The sequence below is a fragment of the Engraulis encrasicolus genome, chromosome 12 (assembly GCF_034702125.1).
Source record: "Engraulis encrasicolus isolate BLACKSEA-1 chromosome 12, IST_EnEncr_1.0, whole genome shotgun sequence".
Lineage (NCBI taxonomy): Eukaryota > Metazoa > Chordata > Actinopteri > Clupeiformes > Engraulidae > Engraulis > Engraulis encrasicolus.
In genome coordinates, this window is record NC_085868.1 from 55,376,628 (window position 1) to 55,396,001 (window position 19,374).

Consider the following 19,374-nt stretch of genomic DNA (forward strand, 5'->3'; position numbering starts at 1 on the left):
GATGGTTTGATTCCAGTTCAAGGACCCCTCCCCCTCCCTTCCTTCCCCTCTCTCTTTTCCCACTCGTTTCCTGTCACGCTCTCACTTTCCAGTCCTGAATAAAGACATAAAAGCCCACAAATCATCCAGACGCTGGTATATCCAGGATTCAGAAAGTAAAATTTCTGCTCCAGGCAAAACACTAAACCTGTCAGTGTGACTGTAGGCCAGGGGTGGGGAACCTACGTCTTGAGGGCCGTTTATAGCCCTTGGGGCTGTTTTATTCGGCACTTGATATAATTTGAATGTTATGCAGCTTCACATTAAATATTTTGTAAAGGATATTACATTTGCAATACAATTAAGTTATATATTCAGGCGATCTGGAGAAGGTGGGGACTGTAAGGAAATGTAACAGCCCTTGGAGTCATTTGAAGTGGCCCCTCAAATGAAAAAGGTTCCCCACCCCTGCTGTAGGCCATCACCCGTGTTGAGACAACATGTGGGCAGAGTTGTCAGGAATAGGCCTACACGAAGGCAGAACTTCTCATTTCATTCCAATTTGCCCTGAAGCAATGCATTGTGGACGTGAGATGATGACGCTGTGAGCAGAACTTTTCATTTCAGGCCCTGAAGCAATGCACTGTGGGATTGATGACGCTGTTTTATAATGATGACGAGCCCTCCACTCATTACACTGCTGAGGGTGCCAAATAAAATGCCTGAGGCTGCCATAGCTTGCAGCACCACACGGATGGAGTAGAGAGGGAGTGACACACACACACACACACACACACACACACACACACACACACACACACACACACACACACACACACACACACACACACACACACACACACACACACACACACACACACACACACACACGTTGTTAATCAAGAACTCAGACGACTGGAATGTCAGAGTCAGAGAGCAGGATCACGTCAAGACAACACCAGACAGATGAGCCATCAGCTGTGATGCAGAGGAGGACCAAGACCAGATCAAAGATCATACCATCAGACTAAGAAGACCTGAGGCCAGACTGACTTGAGTGGGAAATTCAATTTAATCGCAGAGGCAATATGAGTAAAAGGCAGGCATGCTGCATATTGTCAATAGCCAATAGGCTACTACATGACTGCTGACAGCATTGGCTGGACCCTTTGAAAAAGTATTTTGAAAGGACCCTCCACCCTGTATATTATTATTATTATTATTATTATTATTATTATTATTATTACTATTATTACTAATATTAAGTCCTAATTCAAGCAGACTTCTCATCTTTTATTTGTCCCACAGGCCCGGTCACAGCTGGCCTAATAGGCCTACTGAACACTGATCTCACTGAGACATGTCGTGAACTGGTAAATTATTCAGGAGTCATTTACTGATACTGAAACTGGATATCTAAGGGGAAAATAGGTACACTAATCCATATTGTTTGCCTACAGAAATTCTTCATTCTTTCACTTGTGCACAACCCTGGGTGCATCCCAATATGTGTCCTTGCCTCCTCCACTTGTGCTTGTCTCCTCGTCCCACCTCCTGGACCCTCCTCCGTGGAGAAAATGATAAAGTTTTCCAGCTGTCAGCCTCGCCACAACAACTTTTGAGGAACTGTTTTTCATTCACCATCCCAATTGCAAATGAGAAAAAGACTCTACAATTGAGCTTTTGCAAGATATTGAAATATAATGCTGTTGTCAGTCAGTGATGTCATCATGACAAGAAGCGAGTGGAGGAGGCAAGTGGAGGAGGCAAGGAGGCATATTAAGATGCACTCCCTGTTCCAGGGTAGGAACTAATGATCATGGGGAATGTGTGTTCACCTCGGAATACATTGAAGACGGACCGGATGTAGGATGGCGACAATGGCGACCTTGTAGAAAAGCATGAACATGGAAACTAAACTGAATATTTCATCGTGATTACCAAGATTTATCCAAGTAGGATCATTTAGTTATTTTAACCATGTTTGCGAGCCTCAGGACGGCCTTTCACGGGCTTGCCATTGGCGGGAGAACAGCAGGATGTTCAGGTATGTTTGGACACAGCAGACAAGAGGTTCCGCTGCCTGTCATTTTACCTAATCCGTGTAGCTTTCACTGCAAAGATGTGGGAAATTCTCATACTGTTGACAGTAAAGGTTTGTAGAAATTGTATCCGTGTTGGTGGTCAGTGTCCTAATGTGTATATTTCGTTGCAGGTGGAGCACTGGCCCACGCTAAAGTCCTTTCTATGGGACTGAAGACCTACGACGCACCCCCAGATTACAGCGGTAGGTAGCTGTCAAACTACTCACAATACTAACAATGTTGTTTAATAGCAACCAACTATGCGGTCTGTCTGAACAACAAAATATATACATTATTGTGATTACTCAATTAACCCTGCCTCTTGTTTAGCCCCGTGACTTTCATCACCAACTGCACCGGTGTGTGTTGTTGTTGTGTGTTTGTTTTTGGCTGAATGTATGAAATAGGGAGCTACAGGGATTGGACAATGAAATTGAAACATTTTAGTGTGGGAAGTTTCATGGACAAAGTGGTTGCCAGTCTTCATTGATTGCACATTGCACCAGTGTGTGTAGGTTCAATTTTGCTCAACATATCGCAATGCACACAACATTATGGGGTCATTCCATGTCAATTCACATGATTCCCTAGAATCTCCCCAGGTGACCCTCTCCGATTTACCCGATATCTCACATACAGGTACCTTTTGATGTCAATTGAAAGAATACCAAGTATTAGCAACCTACGTCCAACGGTTGCGGAGATCAAGCCCTCCAAAGTTGGGGTGCCATGCCCACTTTTCAAGCCTGTGAATTGCATACAAAATTTACAAGCAGATTTAGACACCTCTGGTTTTAGTTTGAAGGAAGATACAGGCCTAAAAATCACCATGGCCCCTCAATATGACCCTGTCTACCAGATGATGTACTTGCAAATGGCATGCCTTGATTATTTTTGGCTATATTAAGCCTTAAAAACTGAATTTGTGAAACACGTGTTGAAGAGTCTTGCCATTTTGGGGCTCCATATCTTGGAAACTATGTATGCTTTGGGAGTTATAATTGATTTTCCATCATATTTGGGAACTGTACAGTGTATTTAGAAAAATGTAGAGCGCTCAGACTTTAAAAGATAAAATAGGAGGGACTCAAAAACAGCTTTGGGACAAAATGACCTTACGGTACCCTCTACTTCAGGCCTCAAATTAACCATGTGGGCACTTGATGAGTGGAACGCCCTTTTAACCCCATGTACAGTAGCACTGTATCAAACATTCAAGCTTGGAAAAACGTTGTTTTTCAAAGTTCTTCATATTAATCTTGGCCTTCAAAGTATATGTTTTTCTCTATATCTTATCACAGTGTCTGTTTTGTCTGCTGCCATCTGCTGGTCTAAAAAAGTAACAACAGCGTAATGTAAGAAAACAAAAGGGGCTGGAAAATCTTGCCCGTAAATTTACCAATAAAGCACTGTAATTATTATATACAGTATATTGCTATGTACTAATTCTGATTTTAACAAGCATGATGAATAGTAATAGTTTAAATAATTTCCTAAGTGTGACTGCTTAATGCTCAATCATGATGCCAGTCCCAAGATGGCCTCACCCTGCACTACATTTCTACCAGACATGGGGGTGGGGGTGTCCTGTCAGAAATGTAATCATAATTGAGCATTCTGCATAATGCTTGTTAAAATCATAATTAATATATAGCAATATACTGTAGAATTTAAGTGCTTTATTGGTAGCCTAGCGAGCTCAACCCCTAGGGGCGTCTAGATTTCTAGGCTACTTTATTGGTAAATTATGGGCAAGATGTTCCAGCCCCTTTTGTTTTCTTACATTACACTGTTGTTGCGTTTTTTTGACCAGCAGATGGCAGCAGACAAAACGGACACTGTGATAAGACATAGACACAAACATTTACTTTGAAGGCCAAGATTAATATGAAGAACTTTGAAAAACAACGTTTTTCCAAGCTTGAATGTTTGATACAGTGCTACTGTACATGGGGTTAAAAGGGCGTTCCACTCATCAAGTGCCCACATGGTTAAATTTAGGCCTGAAGTAGAGGGTACCGTAAGGACATTTAGTCCAAAAGCTGTTTTTGAGTCCCTCCTATTCCATCATTAAAAGGCAGAGTGCCCTACTTTTTTTGGAATACACTGTACAGTTCCCAAATATGATGGAAAATCAATTATAACTCCCAAAGCATACATAGTTTCGAAGACATGGAACCCCAAAATGGCAAGACTCTTCATCACGCTTTTCACAAATTCAGTTTTTAAGACTTAATATAGCCAAAAATAATCAAGGCATGTTATTCGTAAGTACATCATCTGGTAGACAGGGTCATATTGAGGGGTCATGGTGATTTTTAGGCCTGTATCTTCCTTCAAACTAAAACCAGAGGTGTCAAAATCTGCTTGTAAATTTTGTATGCAATTCACAGGCTTGAAAGGTGGGCATGGCACCCCAACTTTGGAGGGCTTCATCTTTGCAACCGTTAGACGTAGGGTGCTAATACTTGGTATTCTTTCAATTGACATCAAAAGGTACCTGTATGTGAGATATTGGGTAAATCGGAGAGGGTCATGTGGGGAAGGCGTGTGAATTGACATGGAATGACCCTATGGAAAACACATACAGTACAACAAATACACTCAATAAATATGTTTAGCTATTTATTGAGTGTATTTGTTGTACTGTATGTGTTTTTTATTGTAGGCCTATATGTTTTTATGCCATTCATTCTGCTGTGCTGTCAAGTCAAGTCATTATGGATGGCATTTTCAAAAAAGAGAGATTATTGGTGTGCGTGTTGCTGGTGCATCTTTGACCAAGACAGCAAGTCTTTGCGATGTATCAAGAGTCACGGTATCCAAGGTAATGTCTGCATAAAACCAAGAACGATGAACCACATCCAACTCAAACTGGACGCAAGACAAGAGGAAGCTGTCTGCAAGGGTTTCATTCCCCTGTAGATGTGTGATGATGTCTGTAATGTTTTGTGTATTCTGTATATGTATCCCATGCTACTGGACACCTTAATTTCCCTTGGGATTAATAAACGATACACTCCTCTACTCTACTCATCCAGATATGGTGATGCCTGACAAACCGAAGTTGAAGTTCATCCAGAAGGTCCCCAACTTCAAGAAGGCCAAGAAGGAGTTCAGGCGGCTGAATGACATCCGGGGCCCGACCAAAGGAGCCAGCCAGTTCACAGAGAAGGGCCAATATGGCATCGTGGTGGGTACACTGTCTCTGTTGGCTGGTCATTTACATTACATTACTTAGACACATAGCTGATACTTCTATCCAAAGCAACTTGCAGATCTTAACAACAGGCTATTTGTTACAGTCCCTGGAGTAATCCATTTTATGCATAATGTAGTGTAAAAATGTAGTATCTATATTATTTCAAATATAAATATTTGACACAAAGTTCAAAGAGTTAAAAAAGGAGAAATTCTTGGTAAGTGTGTAACTGTTGAATCTTTGACCGAGACAGCAAGTCTTTGTGATGTATCAAGAGCCCATTACCAAGGTAATGTCTGCATACCACCAAGAAGGATGAACCACGTACAACAGGATTAACTGTGGATGCAAGAGGAACTAAATGACACTAAAATGACAGGCGCCTCAGTTATTTTGTCCAACCCCTGTATATATAATGACCCCTCTCTGTTCCAGGCTCTGGGAGGAGGCTATATCCACTGGGGACATATTGAGATGATGATTACTATTATAAGTTAAGTTATTATAAGTTAATATAATATATATATATAATGACCTCTCTCTGTTCCAGGCACTGGGAGGAGGCTATATCCACTGGGGACATATTGAGATGATACGCCTCACTATAAACCGCCGCATGGACCCCCGCACCACCTACGCCAGCTGGAGAGTCAACGCCCCCTACAAGCCAATCACGGCCAAGGGGCTGGGCAAGCGCATGGGTGGCGGCAAGGTACAGTAGCCAATCACGGCCAAGGGGCTGGACAAGCGCATGGGATGCTGTGTGACTTAGCTTTAGCTAATAGCTTTTGGTATGTGTTATAATACATTTCTTGTATCCTTGATTGTTTGAAGGATGCTTATGGAGTTCTAAGTGCGTTATGTTAGGTGGGCAGCCGTGGCCTAGTGGTTAGGGAGTTGGTCTTTCAATCTAGGGGTTGCAGGTTCGAATCCCCCCTGACCTCTCCCTACATCTCCATCCATGGCTGAAGTGCCCTTGAGCAAGGCACCTAACCCCACATTGCTCCAGGGCCTGTAACCAATACCCTGACGAATAATAACTAAGTCTTTTTGAATAAAAATGAAAGCGTCAGCTAAATGCAATGTAATGTAATGTGTGGACCGCTGTGGACTTTTTGTGTTTTTTTTTTTTTTTTTTGCCATTTTAGCCTTTATTTTGATAGGACCGTGAAAGAGGGACAGGAAATGAGTGGGGAGAGAGAGTAAGGGACAGGGTTCCCACAGGTCATGGAATTTCTGGAATATCATGGAATTTCATAAAAGTTTTTCCAGTCATGGAAAGTCATGGAATTTTACCATTTTGCAAGCACAGTCATGTGATATCATGGAATTTTCTTAACAGTTGTGTAAAAGCAGAAACTTTTTTGTTTGGTGTATAACATTGTTTCTTACTGGTTACCCTAAAATGCTTCGCCAGAGACTGTTTGGTTTCGCACTGTTATGTGCAACACTCTAGAATGCAATGAGCCCACTGAAGTCTGGCGGTGGCTCAGCGTCAGCTATAGGGATGAAGACAATCTTCAGTTTTTTAAAAACAAATTTTCGTCATTTTTTTATGGAAGTGGTCATGGAAATTCTGCTTTTTGGGTCTGGAAAGTCATGGAAAATCATGGAATTTTATATCTGAATTAGAGTGGGAACCCTGAAGGGAATGATCGGCAAATGACCCGGGCAGGAATCGAACCCGGGTTGCTGACGTAATGCCCCAGAGCCCTACCGTTAGGACACGGCTGAGCCACTGCAGACTTCAATAGCTTTTCTATGGGTGTTGATATTAATTCTTGTGTGCGTGGCTGTTTACATAGTGTCTACATTCCTTATTTATCTTATCTCTGTTACATGTTGAATGTTAAATGTTGAATGTTCATTTGTACTATATTTATTATTTATTATTGTCCATTGTTACCAGTCCATCACTGTTACCTGTCCTGTCTTGCACTTTATGTCAGTCTGAAAAATGTCAGTTTTGTATATGTCTTGTCCTGGCATGGTATAGAGAGAAAACGTAATTTCATTTTTCTTTGTATGTCTTGTGCATATGATGAAAGTGACAATAAAAGCTGACTTGACTTGACTTGTGTTTCAGGGTCCCATTGACCACTACGTGTCTCCGGTGAAGGCGGGTCGCCTGGTGCTGGAGATGGGCGGGAAGATCGAGCTGGGGGACGTGGAGCGCATGCTCACCGAACTGGCCAAGAAACTGCCCTTCCCCGCCAAGGTCATTACATTATATTACATTACACTGCCCTTCCCCGCCAAGGTCAATACATTATATTATATTACACAAGAAACTGCCCTTCCCCGACAAGGTCATTACATTATATTACATTACGAAACTGCCCTTCCCCGCCAAGGTCATTACACTGTAATAATTACACTACATTACCAGCCAAGGTCATTACATTACATTACACTGCCCTTCCCCGCCAAGAAACTGCCATTCCCTGCCAAGGTCATTACATTATATTATATTATATTATATTATATTACATTACCAGCCAAGGTCATTGCACTTCATTACATTACACTACATTACATTGCCCTTCCCTGCCAAGGTCGTTACATGACATTACACTACATCACCAGCCAAGGTCATTACATTACCCTTTGCAGCATTACCTCACATTACATTGGCCCTCTCCACCAAGGTCACAACACACCAAGGAAGATACTTGTTGTGTGGTGTGTGTGCATTACATATTAAACTGTTGGTGAGCCATGAGAGTCTGGCTGCCATGTATGCGGAGTATACTGTATATAATATATAACTGTATATTTATTATATATTACTGTATAATATGTAACTGTATATATTTATCTTCTGCAGGTGAGGAGTCGTGAGAGCTTGGCCGCCATGTATAAGGAATATACTGTATATAATATTGTATATGACTGTGTATATTTATCTTCGTTAGGTGGTGAGTCGTGAGAGCCTGGCTGCCATGTATAAGGAATATAGTGTAGTGTGTAGTGTGTATAATATTAATAATATATATTCTTGTGCAGGTGGTGAGTCGTGAGAGTCTGGCCGCCATGTATAAGGAGCATGGTGTAGTGTGTATATGTATATGTAATATTTATATCTGATTATATATTTGTGTTCTGCAGGTGGTGAGTCGTGAAAGTTTGGCCGCCATGTATAAGGAGTATACTGTATATAATATATAACTGTATATATTCTTGTGCAGGTGGTGAGTCGTGAGAGCCTGGCCGCCATGTATAAGGAGCATGGTGTAGTGTGTATATGTATATGTAATATTTATATCTGGTTATATATTTATGTTGTGCAGGTGGTGAGTCGTGAGAGTCTGGCCGCCATGTATAAGGAGCATACTGTATATAATATTGTATATGACTGTGTATATTTATCTTCATTAGGTGGTGAGTCGTGAGAGTTTGGCCGCCATGTATAAGGAATATAGTGTGTCTAATATATATTTCTCTTGTGCAGGTGGTGAGTCGTGAGAGCCTGGCCGCCATGTATAAGGAGTATACTGTATGTAATATATATATAATATTTAATTTATAACTGTGTCTATTCCCCTCCACTCCTCTAGGTGGTGAGTCGTGAGAGTTTGGCCGCCATGTATAAGGAGCATGAGGAGCGGGCTGCCAGCAACCAGAACCCCTGGACCTTCGAGCACATCGCCAGGGGCAACATGCTGGGCATCCGGAAGGTTCTCAGCTCCTTCGACCTGCGGAACCACGGACGATACTCCGGAAAGTTCTTCTTCCCAGACCGGGTCTAAGACTGCAGATTGTGCTCTGCAGTTTAGTTTAAAACCCCAAGGAAAAGGCGGCCCAAAGACTGATTACATTGCACTGCACTGTACCTAATCAACTGAGATATACTAAGAAGCTGGTTCAGGAGTAAACCAGGTTACGTTAAGAGGTAAATCATCTAATAGAAGAGCCCGGAGTCCTCCAAGAGCCTGGAGAGTCAACTCCATGCTCTTCTATTACATGATTTACCTTAGTATTGGCCCCTGTTTTCATTTGAGATGTTACAGCGTTTGGCAGCAGTGAATGTTGCGGGTGGTCGTGTCAGGCACAAGGATACATGAACTATGAATTATCCTTCTTGGCTGGACGACAGCGCTGGATCCTCTTGTCTTGGTCGTCTGTGGGATTCGAAGACTGTGTGGTCTTGAATAACATACAGCATATAACATCAATGTGACATCATTGTTATTATATTTCCATTACACAGATGGAAATGATGCTCCACTGCTATGGATTACTTTCTAATAAAATATGAAAATAAACACAAACTTTCTCTGTGTGCTCAAGATCTGTGTGTTGAAAAATTATTTGTACAATTAATTATTATTGTTTATTATTATTATTATTATCATTGTGCTATTATTATTGTCTCTTATACAAACTTTCAGTGTAACATCATGAAAGTTGTGTGTTGACCTTTCAAAGATGGCCGAGCGTGGGCGCCAGTCAGACATCTGATGTAGGGTACGCATGCGCAACACAATGATGCTTTGAAAGGATTTGCCGCGAAGCTGTCCGCAGAAGCTGTTTGCATAGAACTTTCATTAACATTTGGCAATGAGAAATAGGCGTCATATTTCTTACGTTTGAATCCGGATACCTCAAATACAAGTGACTACAATAAACTGGTAAAACCAAAGTAACAGCTGTATTGTAGTAGAGAAGTATCTTCCTTTAGCTAGCTAGCTATCTCGTAGCATTCACAACAACACAGCAACATCTGACAGCCAAGCCAATAAAGGTAAGGTCACGAATTCAACTGCCAGCGTCTAGAAACAAAATATCGCCTGCATTTCCTCAGAACTGCATAGCCTGTCAAATCAGGTCCTGCTACATTGCACGAGAGCTTGTGGTAGGAAAACATCCAGCGGCAAATATGAATCACATGACATTTGTTGTTGCTTGCTGTCATACTTTTTAAGGTGTGGATGGTGGGGAGGGACATGTCTTGTTCTTGAGCTCTATCAATTTTGAGATGAACCTATCTTATCTCCAGGGCCGGATTAAGATGGCCTGAGGCCCCTAGGCTACAGGTTGCTGTGGGGCCCCCCCGGAAAGCAACTGTCATGACAAATTGACATGGGCAGTGTCATGGTGTATCATGGTGCCCTGAGGTTCATCACTAACTGTAGGGCCGAAACTCATCACTGTGAACTCTATGCCAGAGTTAAATGGTCTTCACTGACTACCAGGAGACTTACTCACTGGTATACATTTATTTACAAGGCAATACTCGGACTACTGCCACCTTACATCTGCAGCCTAATCACAGTGAGGAATATTGAGTCTTATGGTCTGCGCTCTAAAGGCCATTTGTTACTCTCTGTCCCTTGCTTCCGCACAGAACTGGGGAAGAGGGCATTTGTGTTTTCAGCCCCTACCTCATGGAACAATCTACAAAAGGACTTGAAACTAACAGATCTGATTCCATTGAGCGATTTTAATTCCAAGATGAGATCACTTGAGACAGAGTCTATTGTCTGTAACTGTTTCAATTGACGTGTTATTTTACTTGATTTGTTATTTTAATGCAACTGTGTAATTTTAATTTTGTAACTTGAGCCGCCACTTGGCCAGGACACCTTGTAAAGAACCTGCTTGTAAAGAGGTTCTTAATCTCAACGGGTTTATTTTTCCTGGTTAAATAAAGGTTAAATAAAAAAATAAAAAAATATAATTACGTGCTAGTAGGAATTTAGTAGGCCTACATGTCTACCAACTCTACTCAACATGACAGATGTTTTTTTTTCAATATTGCATCTTGTCATAATTCTGCAATTTTACACTTTTGACCTATCAGGGGCCCCCATGGCAGGTGGGGCCCCTAGAATGCAGCCTTATCTAGCCTATGCATGATCTTATCCTCACTGCCTTTTCACTATATAATGCAAAGAATGCACAATTAACCATATTAATGTCCCCAGCACTTTCCAGGCCAAACCTACACATTTGATTAGTTTGCGTCCTGCCCTGTATATGATTTTATTAGACGTCACCATGAAACCTGCCAGGGGGTCCGCGAGGAAGTCGACCCAAGGCCCGGGGGGCAAGGGGAAGGCAGGGGCGAGGAAGGAGAACATTCCCACCGCCTCCGAGGTAAGGCGTGCATTTGGGTGGCTCTGTGACACTTTTGTCAAGTCAGCTTTAATTGACACTTTTTTCATATGCACAGACAGGTCCTACAAGAAAAATGAAATCACGTTTCTCTCTACCATTCCAGGACATAGACATACACAGGACTGACATTTTCAGACTGACATTAAAGTGCAAGGCGGGACAAGTAAACTGCCACTTAAATCCACTGTCTACTTTGGTTGGTTCAGTGTTAATAGCTTGACACACTCTCTGATCTGTCAGTTTATCCATGAGTTTCTCAAAGTTTCTGTGACGTGTGTGTGTGTGTGTGTGTGTGTGTGTGTGTGTGTGTGTGTGTGTGTGTGTGTGTGTGTGTGTGTGTGTGTGTGTGTGTGTGTGTGTGTGTGTGTGTGTGTGTGTGTGCCCTACTTTGTTTCTCCTCCTGCTTTGTTGTGATGACTTCAGATCAGTGAGTGAGGCTCGTTCTCTACCAACCAAATGTCATTATTAGCGGATCTTATATTGACCATTGGATGCCGCTACAACAACAAGCCATTTTCGCACAGCGTAGTATGTACCATACAATGACATGTTCAAAAGCTTTTGAGTTTATGAAGCCTGAGTCAGCTGTTACTGCTGACTAAAAGCATCAAAGGGACACTGTGGGAGATTTTTAGTTGTTTATTTGCAGAATTCATGCTGCCCATTCAGTAATGTTTCCTTTTTCATGAATACTTACCACCAGCATCAAATTCTAAGCTTAAGAATTCATTATGATGGAAAAATTGCATTTTTTCATACATGAAAAGGGGGATCTTCTCCATGGTCTGCCATTTTGAATTTCCAAAAATAGCCATTTTCAGCTGCAAAAATGACTGTACTTGGACCATAGAAAATATTTGTTTATTACTTAGTAAACTTTAATGTAAAGATCAAATTTGGCAATAGGCAGCCCAGTTTCAATGAGCAGCATAGTTGCAGTACCTTTTTTGACCATTTCCTGCACAATGTCCCTTTAAGCTGCTCAATACCATATTGGGTTTACATAGCAGAAGTAGACGTTGCTGCTTCCAGGTGTAGCTGTCCTCCTCCAGCATAGAGGCCAACCATGTTAATCTTGACATCTTGCACTGGTGCTAAAAGGTTAATGTATAGGTCATTTAATTATCTTGGTAAACGCGTTCAGACCACATGCCATGGATACAATACAATACATATTCTGCAGCCTGCATGTGGAACTGATGAGCAGGGTTGCCAGATGAGGCTGATGATTTCCACCCCAAAAAATGTTCAAAACCTGCCCAGAAGCACAAAATCCCACCCAATTCTTTTGATTTCTATGGCAAAAATTGGGCGGGTTTTTCTGCTAAATGCCATTTTTACCCGCACAGGGCCATCCTAAGCAGCCCAATTGGGCGGGAAACAGCCCAATCTGGCAACGCTGCTGATGAGCAGGCACATAGTAGGGTACTGTGACGTGACCGGCTGCGTCCTGTGGGCCAGCCAATCACAGGCTGCTTCCTGTGGGTCATTGCCACAGGGCTGATGATGGTTCTCTGCCAAGTTAGCTGGAACTGAAGTCCTGATTCATACCTCAGCTGTCATTCAAAAGGCTTCGCTGGAAGTTGCTGTATCGTAATGTATCATGCGAGTTGCCCAATAGAAATGTGCATGGCAGCAGCAGCAGCCTGTAGTCAGGGTTATGTCTTGTCAGATTGACGCCCTTCCCACTTCCCTTTCTGGAAATTCATTGAGAAATTGGTCCAAACATCTGTAAACACAGCGTGATGCATCTGATTAAACCATTGATGGTGGATGTTATGTTGAGCAACATTGGCCCTGGCGCCTGGAGCTGCATGACGCAACATTCAGGCTCATGAGATTTAAAATAGTTTCAATAAAAAAATCTTGGTATGTTAGAGCTGTATGAACACATTCTAATGCAAGATGAGGGTCTTAGCGTTTAAATGCAACTTAATGCATGATTTTATGTGCTTCAGAGGCTGAGATATTTAGTTTTTTATAGGCTAAGGGCAACTTTTAAAAAAAAGGCCTCATGCAATCAGCTAGCCTAGAAATCTAGACGCCCCTAGCGACCGCAAATTGAATTTGCTCCCGGGGGCAGTCTAGCGGACCCCGGTCGTTTTGCGAGGCTGAAAGTTATCCGATGACAGGGCCAATCAAATCGCGAGGGGGGCCGGGCTACTTAGTAAACAGGAAACTTTCTAAGAAGAAGCATGGTGTCCGTCCGTGCTACGTATAGCACGAAAGTGCACTTAATTTAAAAAGCCTGGATGATAATACATTTCGTGTCTGACATGTATTGATGTAATAATACACCATGAACTTATCGGACACAAATATATCACAACACAATACCATTTGATCATTCGATGTTTTAAACTAGCTCGGTAAGCTAAGTTGAGCATTTTACAGGACCAAGTCACACGCTATTATCAGACCACTACTGTAGGTGTAGAATGAAATTGCTGCCCCAATTTCTAATAAGACACATGCCATTAAAAACGAGACATTTGGGAGCTTTGAAAGTCTTTGAGTAGCTTACTAAATAGCTGGGAATGGCATAGTCTACCAAGCTAGTGGCTAGCTAACCTGTCGTCAATAACACAGAGCTGGTATCCAGCTGTGTATTAGTTATGGGTATACAGCTAGCTAGCTAACACCGAACATGCCATGTTGACAACAATCATAAATATAACCATTTAACAAGCCCCAAATGGCTCAACATTTCGCTGGTTGATCAAGGAGGGCCATGTGGTTGAAAACGAGGCATTTTTGAACTGTATAAGTGAAAACACGATTTATTAGGACAGTTGTTTGTGGCTGTGGTCATCACATGCATTCACTGCTACGACGGCTCGAATTTCCCGCTCCACCTACAGAACGTCCGGCTAAACAAACGCCGGTCACCTACAAAGGGGCCCTCGCTGGCTAGCTAACCTGTCGCCAATAACACAGAGCTAGGTATCCAGCCTTGTATTATATGCCTGCCTCAAATTCTAATAAGATCAATGTCATTAAAAACGAGACATTTGGGAGCTTTGAAAGTCTGTGAGTCGCTTACTAAATAGATGGGAATGACACCTAGTCTACCGAGCTAGCGGCTAGCCAATCTGTCGTCAATTACACAGAGCTACTATCCAGCTGTGTATTAGTTATGGGTATACAGGTAGCTAGCTAGCACCGAACATGCCATGTTGACAACAATCATAAATATAACCATTTAACAAGCCCCAAATTGCTCAACATTTCGCTGGATGATCAAGAAGGGCCGTGTGGTTGAAAACGAGGCATTTTTGAACTATGTAAGTGAAAACACGATTTATTAGGAAACTTGTTTGTGGCTGTGGTGATCACACGCATTCACTGCTACGACGGCTTGGAGTTGCCGCTTCACAAGACAGCTGTGACGTTACACAGAAGTGTGTGGGGATTGGTTGTTTGCCGTCCAATTGCGTGGCGTTGAGTGCTGAAGCAACCGTTTATCCCGCCCACACTGCTGCCCAGCCCTCCTAGACCCTGGTACAGCTTTTTGCTGTACGGGTCTGGCTCGCTAGGCTAGCAATCAGCAGCTTTTTTTGCAGATGCTTTAGGCATCAATGGGTTAGGCACAGCTGATTTACTATCTGCATGATGAGACTGCATGTATAATCCATGTGAAGTTTGATGTTCTATTTCTCTCGTCGACGTTCTAATTCTGTGGGACTTTCGTGAGCTATTGGCCTGACACCCCCTAGATATTTAGTATCCCAAGGCCAGGGGGATTCCCAAACTTTCCCCGGACACACCCCCGCGGAGCGATTTTATTTGGTCCGCGAGATTATTTCAAATGTGTATCACAGTTGGCCCACATACACCACAACTGTGTAGCCTATTAAGATTTGAACATGAAAATTTGCATATCACAGGAATATGAGTGGGCCAAGGCCACTGCAACAGATCACAATGAAATGCAACAGAATATGTGCAGGCACATTTGAACTATGATAGGAATCTGTTCAAACATAAATTTAAACATGAGCAATTTTAGTGTATTTTTGTAAAAACATATTGAGTTTGGCCCGCGACTTCAATCCAGATTTTGATTTTGTCCCTCCGTCAATTTGAGTTTGACACCCCTGTACTAGATTGTAGCCAAGGCCCCCCTGATATGAGCCATGCCACACTTTTTCTGTACAAGAATCTGTGTGTACCCCGGTTGGTGCTTCCTAAAACCCATCCAAGAGGAAACAAAACAATACATTGTGAAGAAGAAAATGGAAAACATGGAGATGCAGATTATGCTAATGCAGAACTAATGGGAAGAATATGAACTTTCTGAACATGGGAAGGAGCATGACAGCGCTGTGTGGTATGATATTTGAACAGCACACAGTACTGTATGCTTTGGGGGTTAATAACCTGCTCTTGCCAACAACACCCCTGTATGTTTCAGAGTCCAACAACACCCCTGTATGTTTCAGAGTCCAACAACACCCCTGTATGTTTCAGAGTCCAATAACACCCCTGTACTGTACTGTATGTTTCAGAGTCCAATAACACCCCTGTACTGTACTGTATGTTTCAGAGTCCAAGTCCCAGCGCAGCAGCAGCCAAGCAGAAGCAGAAGAAGCAGCAGCCGAAGCAGCAGACCGCCAAGAAGAGGAAAAGTGAGTAGCCTACACAGCCTGACACGTCAGACCATTCATTTTGTAGTCTGTAGTCCAACATTCCCTCGTAAATACAGTATAAAAATATAACAAATATTTGAGGCAATTCCTGTCAATGTCATTATTTCTAGACAAACACACTACATTTTGTGTGCCCTGCTTTTTTATTCAACAAAAAGTGACCCTTAAGCTAGATTTATGCTTCGGACGCAGAGATTCTGCGTCTGTCGGTCTTGTGTCTGTGCTAGTCCTCACAGAGGCTCTGCGCCCGTCGTCGAGCGCCTCGAAAAAATTCAAACTATCCGTCGGACGGACGTGGAGGACGCAGACAAAAAGGCGCCATGATTGGTCGTCTCACTACTTCCTTGTTCTTGCGGCAGCGCAATGCCGGTAGTTTGCGAGAGCAACGCTGATTCTGTTTAAAAACTATATTAATGCCCTGTGTGTAAATGTGTGGAAATACACGAAACTACAAGCTAAGTAGGCCTAACAAACAATGCATCAGTTGAACACTCGTGGCACAATGCCTGCTGTTTTACTACCGTAGCCTGTTCCTCCACCGAATGTAAACACACATCGGCAGAGTCAACTGTTTATATCATGGATGGGCAACTTTCATGATAAGGAGGGCCACATTTTTTTCATTGTAACCATCGGAGGGCCAGATGACCTTAGATCTGTCTGCAACTTGCAGATTCGAGATGTAGTTGGTTGCTCAGTGACTGCGAAAAAGTTTGGAAGGAACAGGACTGTTCTCTGTCGGCCAACAGTATAATTTCAACAGATTTACTCCGTAGTGGTTTAAAAAAGTATGTTCATAATTTTTGTTAAGTATGGGTTATCTGTGGGCTGCACTCGGTGAGAGGCGGCCCGCATGTGGCCCCCGGGCCTCCAGTTGCCCATCTCTGGTTTAGATGCTTGCATTTTCTGCACGTGAAAACAGACTGGGTATGTCAAATAATGATACCAGTGCATTGCCTTTGCAGTTTGTGTGAAAATACTTGACTAACTGGGCTAGAAAGCAACATTGCTCAATAATGGCCGCAGTGTTTGCAATGTAGTGAAGGTAATCGCGCTATTTCAGGTGTGGTTCGCGACGAGACCTCGCGCGCAGATGCATGAATGCACAGTTGGTTCGTGGCCACTCCCAAGCGACTTTTGATGCTCGCAGTTGCTGAAGTCTAATCTGACCTTTAGGAGACGGAATTTTGAGCAGACTCCTTTGCATTGGGTGGGCGGGGTTTGACATATCTTTCTCTCTCATGCGACTTTTGATTGTATCATGAGAGGAAGAGGGATAACAAGGTGCGTCAGTGTGAGGATTGGAACACACACGCACACACACACACACACACACACACACACACACACACACACACACACACACACACACACACACACAAACCAATGACTTTGGCATGACACACACTCGCTGCATGCAGGGGGCTTTCTTGTAGACCACATGTGGTGTGTAGAGTAGACCACAACTTAAAGGTGAAACTGAATGCCCTACATCATGAAGAAGACTTGAATGCAGCCGTGACCTGCTTACCACGGTACATGATGTGTAAGGGGCCATGTGAAAGTTGTAGTGAATGACTTTTGTTCATCATGCAGAAGACTTGAAAGCTTCGGTGACCTCCTTTAGTTCATTGTATGATGTAGATGTAGATTTGGAAAGCTTTGGTGACGTCCTTTATAGATTTGGAAAGCTTTGGTGACGTTCATAAGTGGGCCAATAACATTCTTTGTAGTACTACAGTATATGATGGAGGATTTGGAAAGCTTGGTGACGTTCATAATTTTTTTTTTTTGGGGGGGTTGTCTCAGACGTCAGGTGGCACAACCACAGCTAATGGCCATAAATTAATTAGTAATTGGTAATTAATGTACTTTTGGATAATTAATTAACAAAAAGCTAAATACAATAGTGGCATTAGCTGTAATTGCACTGTCACTCTGATGTGTGATACTACTAAAACATAATTGACCCAAGTGCATCACAGGGCAGTCATGGGTAAGCGGTCAGGGCATTAGACTTGTCAACTCGAGGGGGCTTTCTTGTCGACCGCATGTGTTGTGTAGAGTAGACCACCACTTAAAGGTGAAACTGAATGCCCTACATAATGAAATATACTTGAATGCAGTCATGACCTGCTTACCGACGTACATGATGTGAAAGGGGCATGTGAAAGTCTTTGTTCATGATGTAAAAGACTTGAAAGATGGAGACTTTCATAAAAGGGTCAATGACGTTTTTGGTGGGGGCCGGGTCGGACATCAGGTGGCACAACCACAGCTATGTCCAAAAATGAATTAGTAATTGGTAATTAATGTACCTCAATGAATATGCTTCTTAGATAATCCACTAAAAACAAAAACAAAATCATTTAATCCAGTGGTTCTTAACCTGGGGTGCGGGCACCCCCTGGGGGTGCGCCAGAGGTTCCAGGGGGTGCAGAGAATTTTGTTTGTGTAGAGGTTGTGACCAAAACTATACTTGCAAACATTATAATTAGGCCAAATTAAGTCCAAAAGGTTTGCTTCCCATTCAAAGCTAAAGTAATGATTCATGTCTCAAGCGAGAGTCATTGTAATTGATCACATATTTATAATTTTTAATGCATATACACATATAGAAGTTTGTGTTGGGGGTGCGCGGCTTGTCTTGGGCACAGGTAAGGGGGTGCGTTAAGAAAAAAAGGTTAAGAACCACTGCTTTAGGAGACCGAATTTTGAGCAGACTCCTTTACATTGGGTGGGCGGGGTTTGACATATCTTTCTCTCTCATGCGATTTTTGATTGAAGTGAAAGTGAAAGCCCATTGGGAAACTCCAACTCCCATTGTCATTGTGACACAGCACTCCACAGCACACAAGTGAACACTGCACACTGCACACAAGGAAATTGCATTTATGCCTCACCCGTGCAAGGGGGCAGCCCTTAGTGGCGCCCCATGGGGAGCAGTGCGGTGGGACGGTACCATGCTCAGGGTACCTCAGTCATGGAGGAGAATGGGGGAGAGCACTGGTTGATTACTCCCCCCACCAATCTGGGGGGTCGGGAGTCGTACCGGCAACCTCTGGGATGCAAGTCTGACGCCCTAACCGCTAGAGGTGCTCCGATCACCATTTTTTGGCCCGATCACCGATACCGATCACCAAAAATCTTTATCTGCCGATCACCGATCATTGCCGATCACAGAAATTATTTCCTATTTTTTTAATAGCCTATTAATTATCCTTATTGAATACCATTTCTGCCCATAAACCAATCAATCTTAATTTGCACATGTCACTTTCACAATGTAGGCCTATTATTAGGCTATTATTATTATTATTATTATTATTATTATTATTAT

General features: G+C 42.6%; 2 protein-coding genes and 1 long non-coding RNA gene across 5 annotated transcripts in view; all 3 read left to right on the plus strand.

Annotated features, from left to right (window-relative positions):
• Nucleotides 1-1,807: 1,807 nt before the first annotated feature.
• Nucleotides 1,808-9,554, plus strand: mrpl16 (mitochondrial ribosomal protein L16). Of its 3 annotated transcripts, none has more exons than XM_063212830.1 (6): nucleotides 1,808-2,026; nucleotides 2,195-2,266; nucleotides 5,105-5,256; nucleotides 5,816-5,977; nucleotides 7,352-7,483; nucleotides 8,644-8,745. In XM_063212830.1, exons 1-6 carry the CDS (start codon nucleotides 1,960-1,962, stop codon nucleotides 8,728-8,730), a joined length of 672 nt encoding a protein of 223 aa, XP_063068900.1. In that variant the 5' UTR covers nucleotides 1,808-1,959; the 3' UTR covers nucleotides 8,731-8,745. The 3 variants fall into 3 exon arrangements, with proteins under 3 accessions (XP_063068900.1, XP_063068902.1, XP_063068899.1); XM_063212832.1 differs by lacking the exon at nucleotides 8,644-8,745 and adding an exon at nucleotides 8,374-8,448; XM_063212829.1 differs by lacking the exon at nucleotides 8,644-8,745 and adding an exon at nucleotides 8,823-9,554 and having other exon boundaries at nucleotides 1,810-2,026.
• A 281-nt stretch (nucleotides 9,555-9,835) lies between these two features.
• On the plus strand, nucleotides 9,836-15,982 carry LOC134460407 (uncharacterized). The gene is made up of 3 exons (XR_010037083.1): nucleotides 9,836-10,009; nucleotides 11,258-11,364; nucleotides 15,932-15,982. It is a non-coding gene; the product is annotated as an uncharacterized LOC134460407 (long non-coding RNA).
• Nucleotides 15,983-18,026: 2,044 nt separating this feature from the next.
• The window catches only part of cenpq (centromere protein Q), a 24,599-nt gene continuing 23,251 nt past the window's right edge, over nucleotides 18,027-19,374 (plus strand). The window contains exon 1 of the mRNA XM_063211973.1: nucleotides 18,027-18,030. Within this exon, the coding sequence (XP_063068043.1) occupies nucleotides 18,027-18,030 (4 nt within the window). The remainder of the gene's footprint in view (nucleotides 18,031-19,374) is intronic.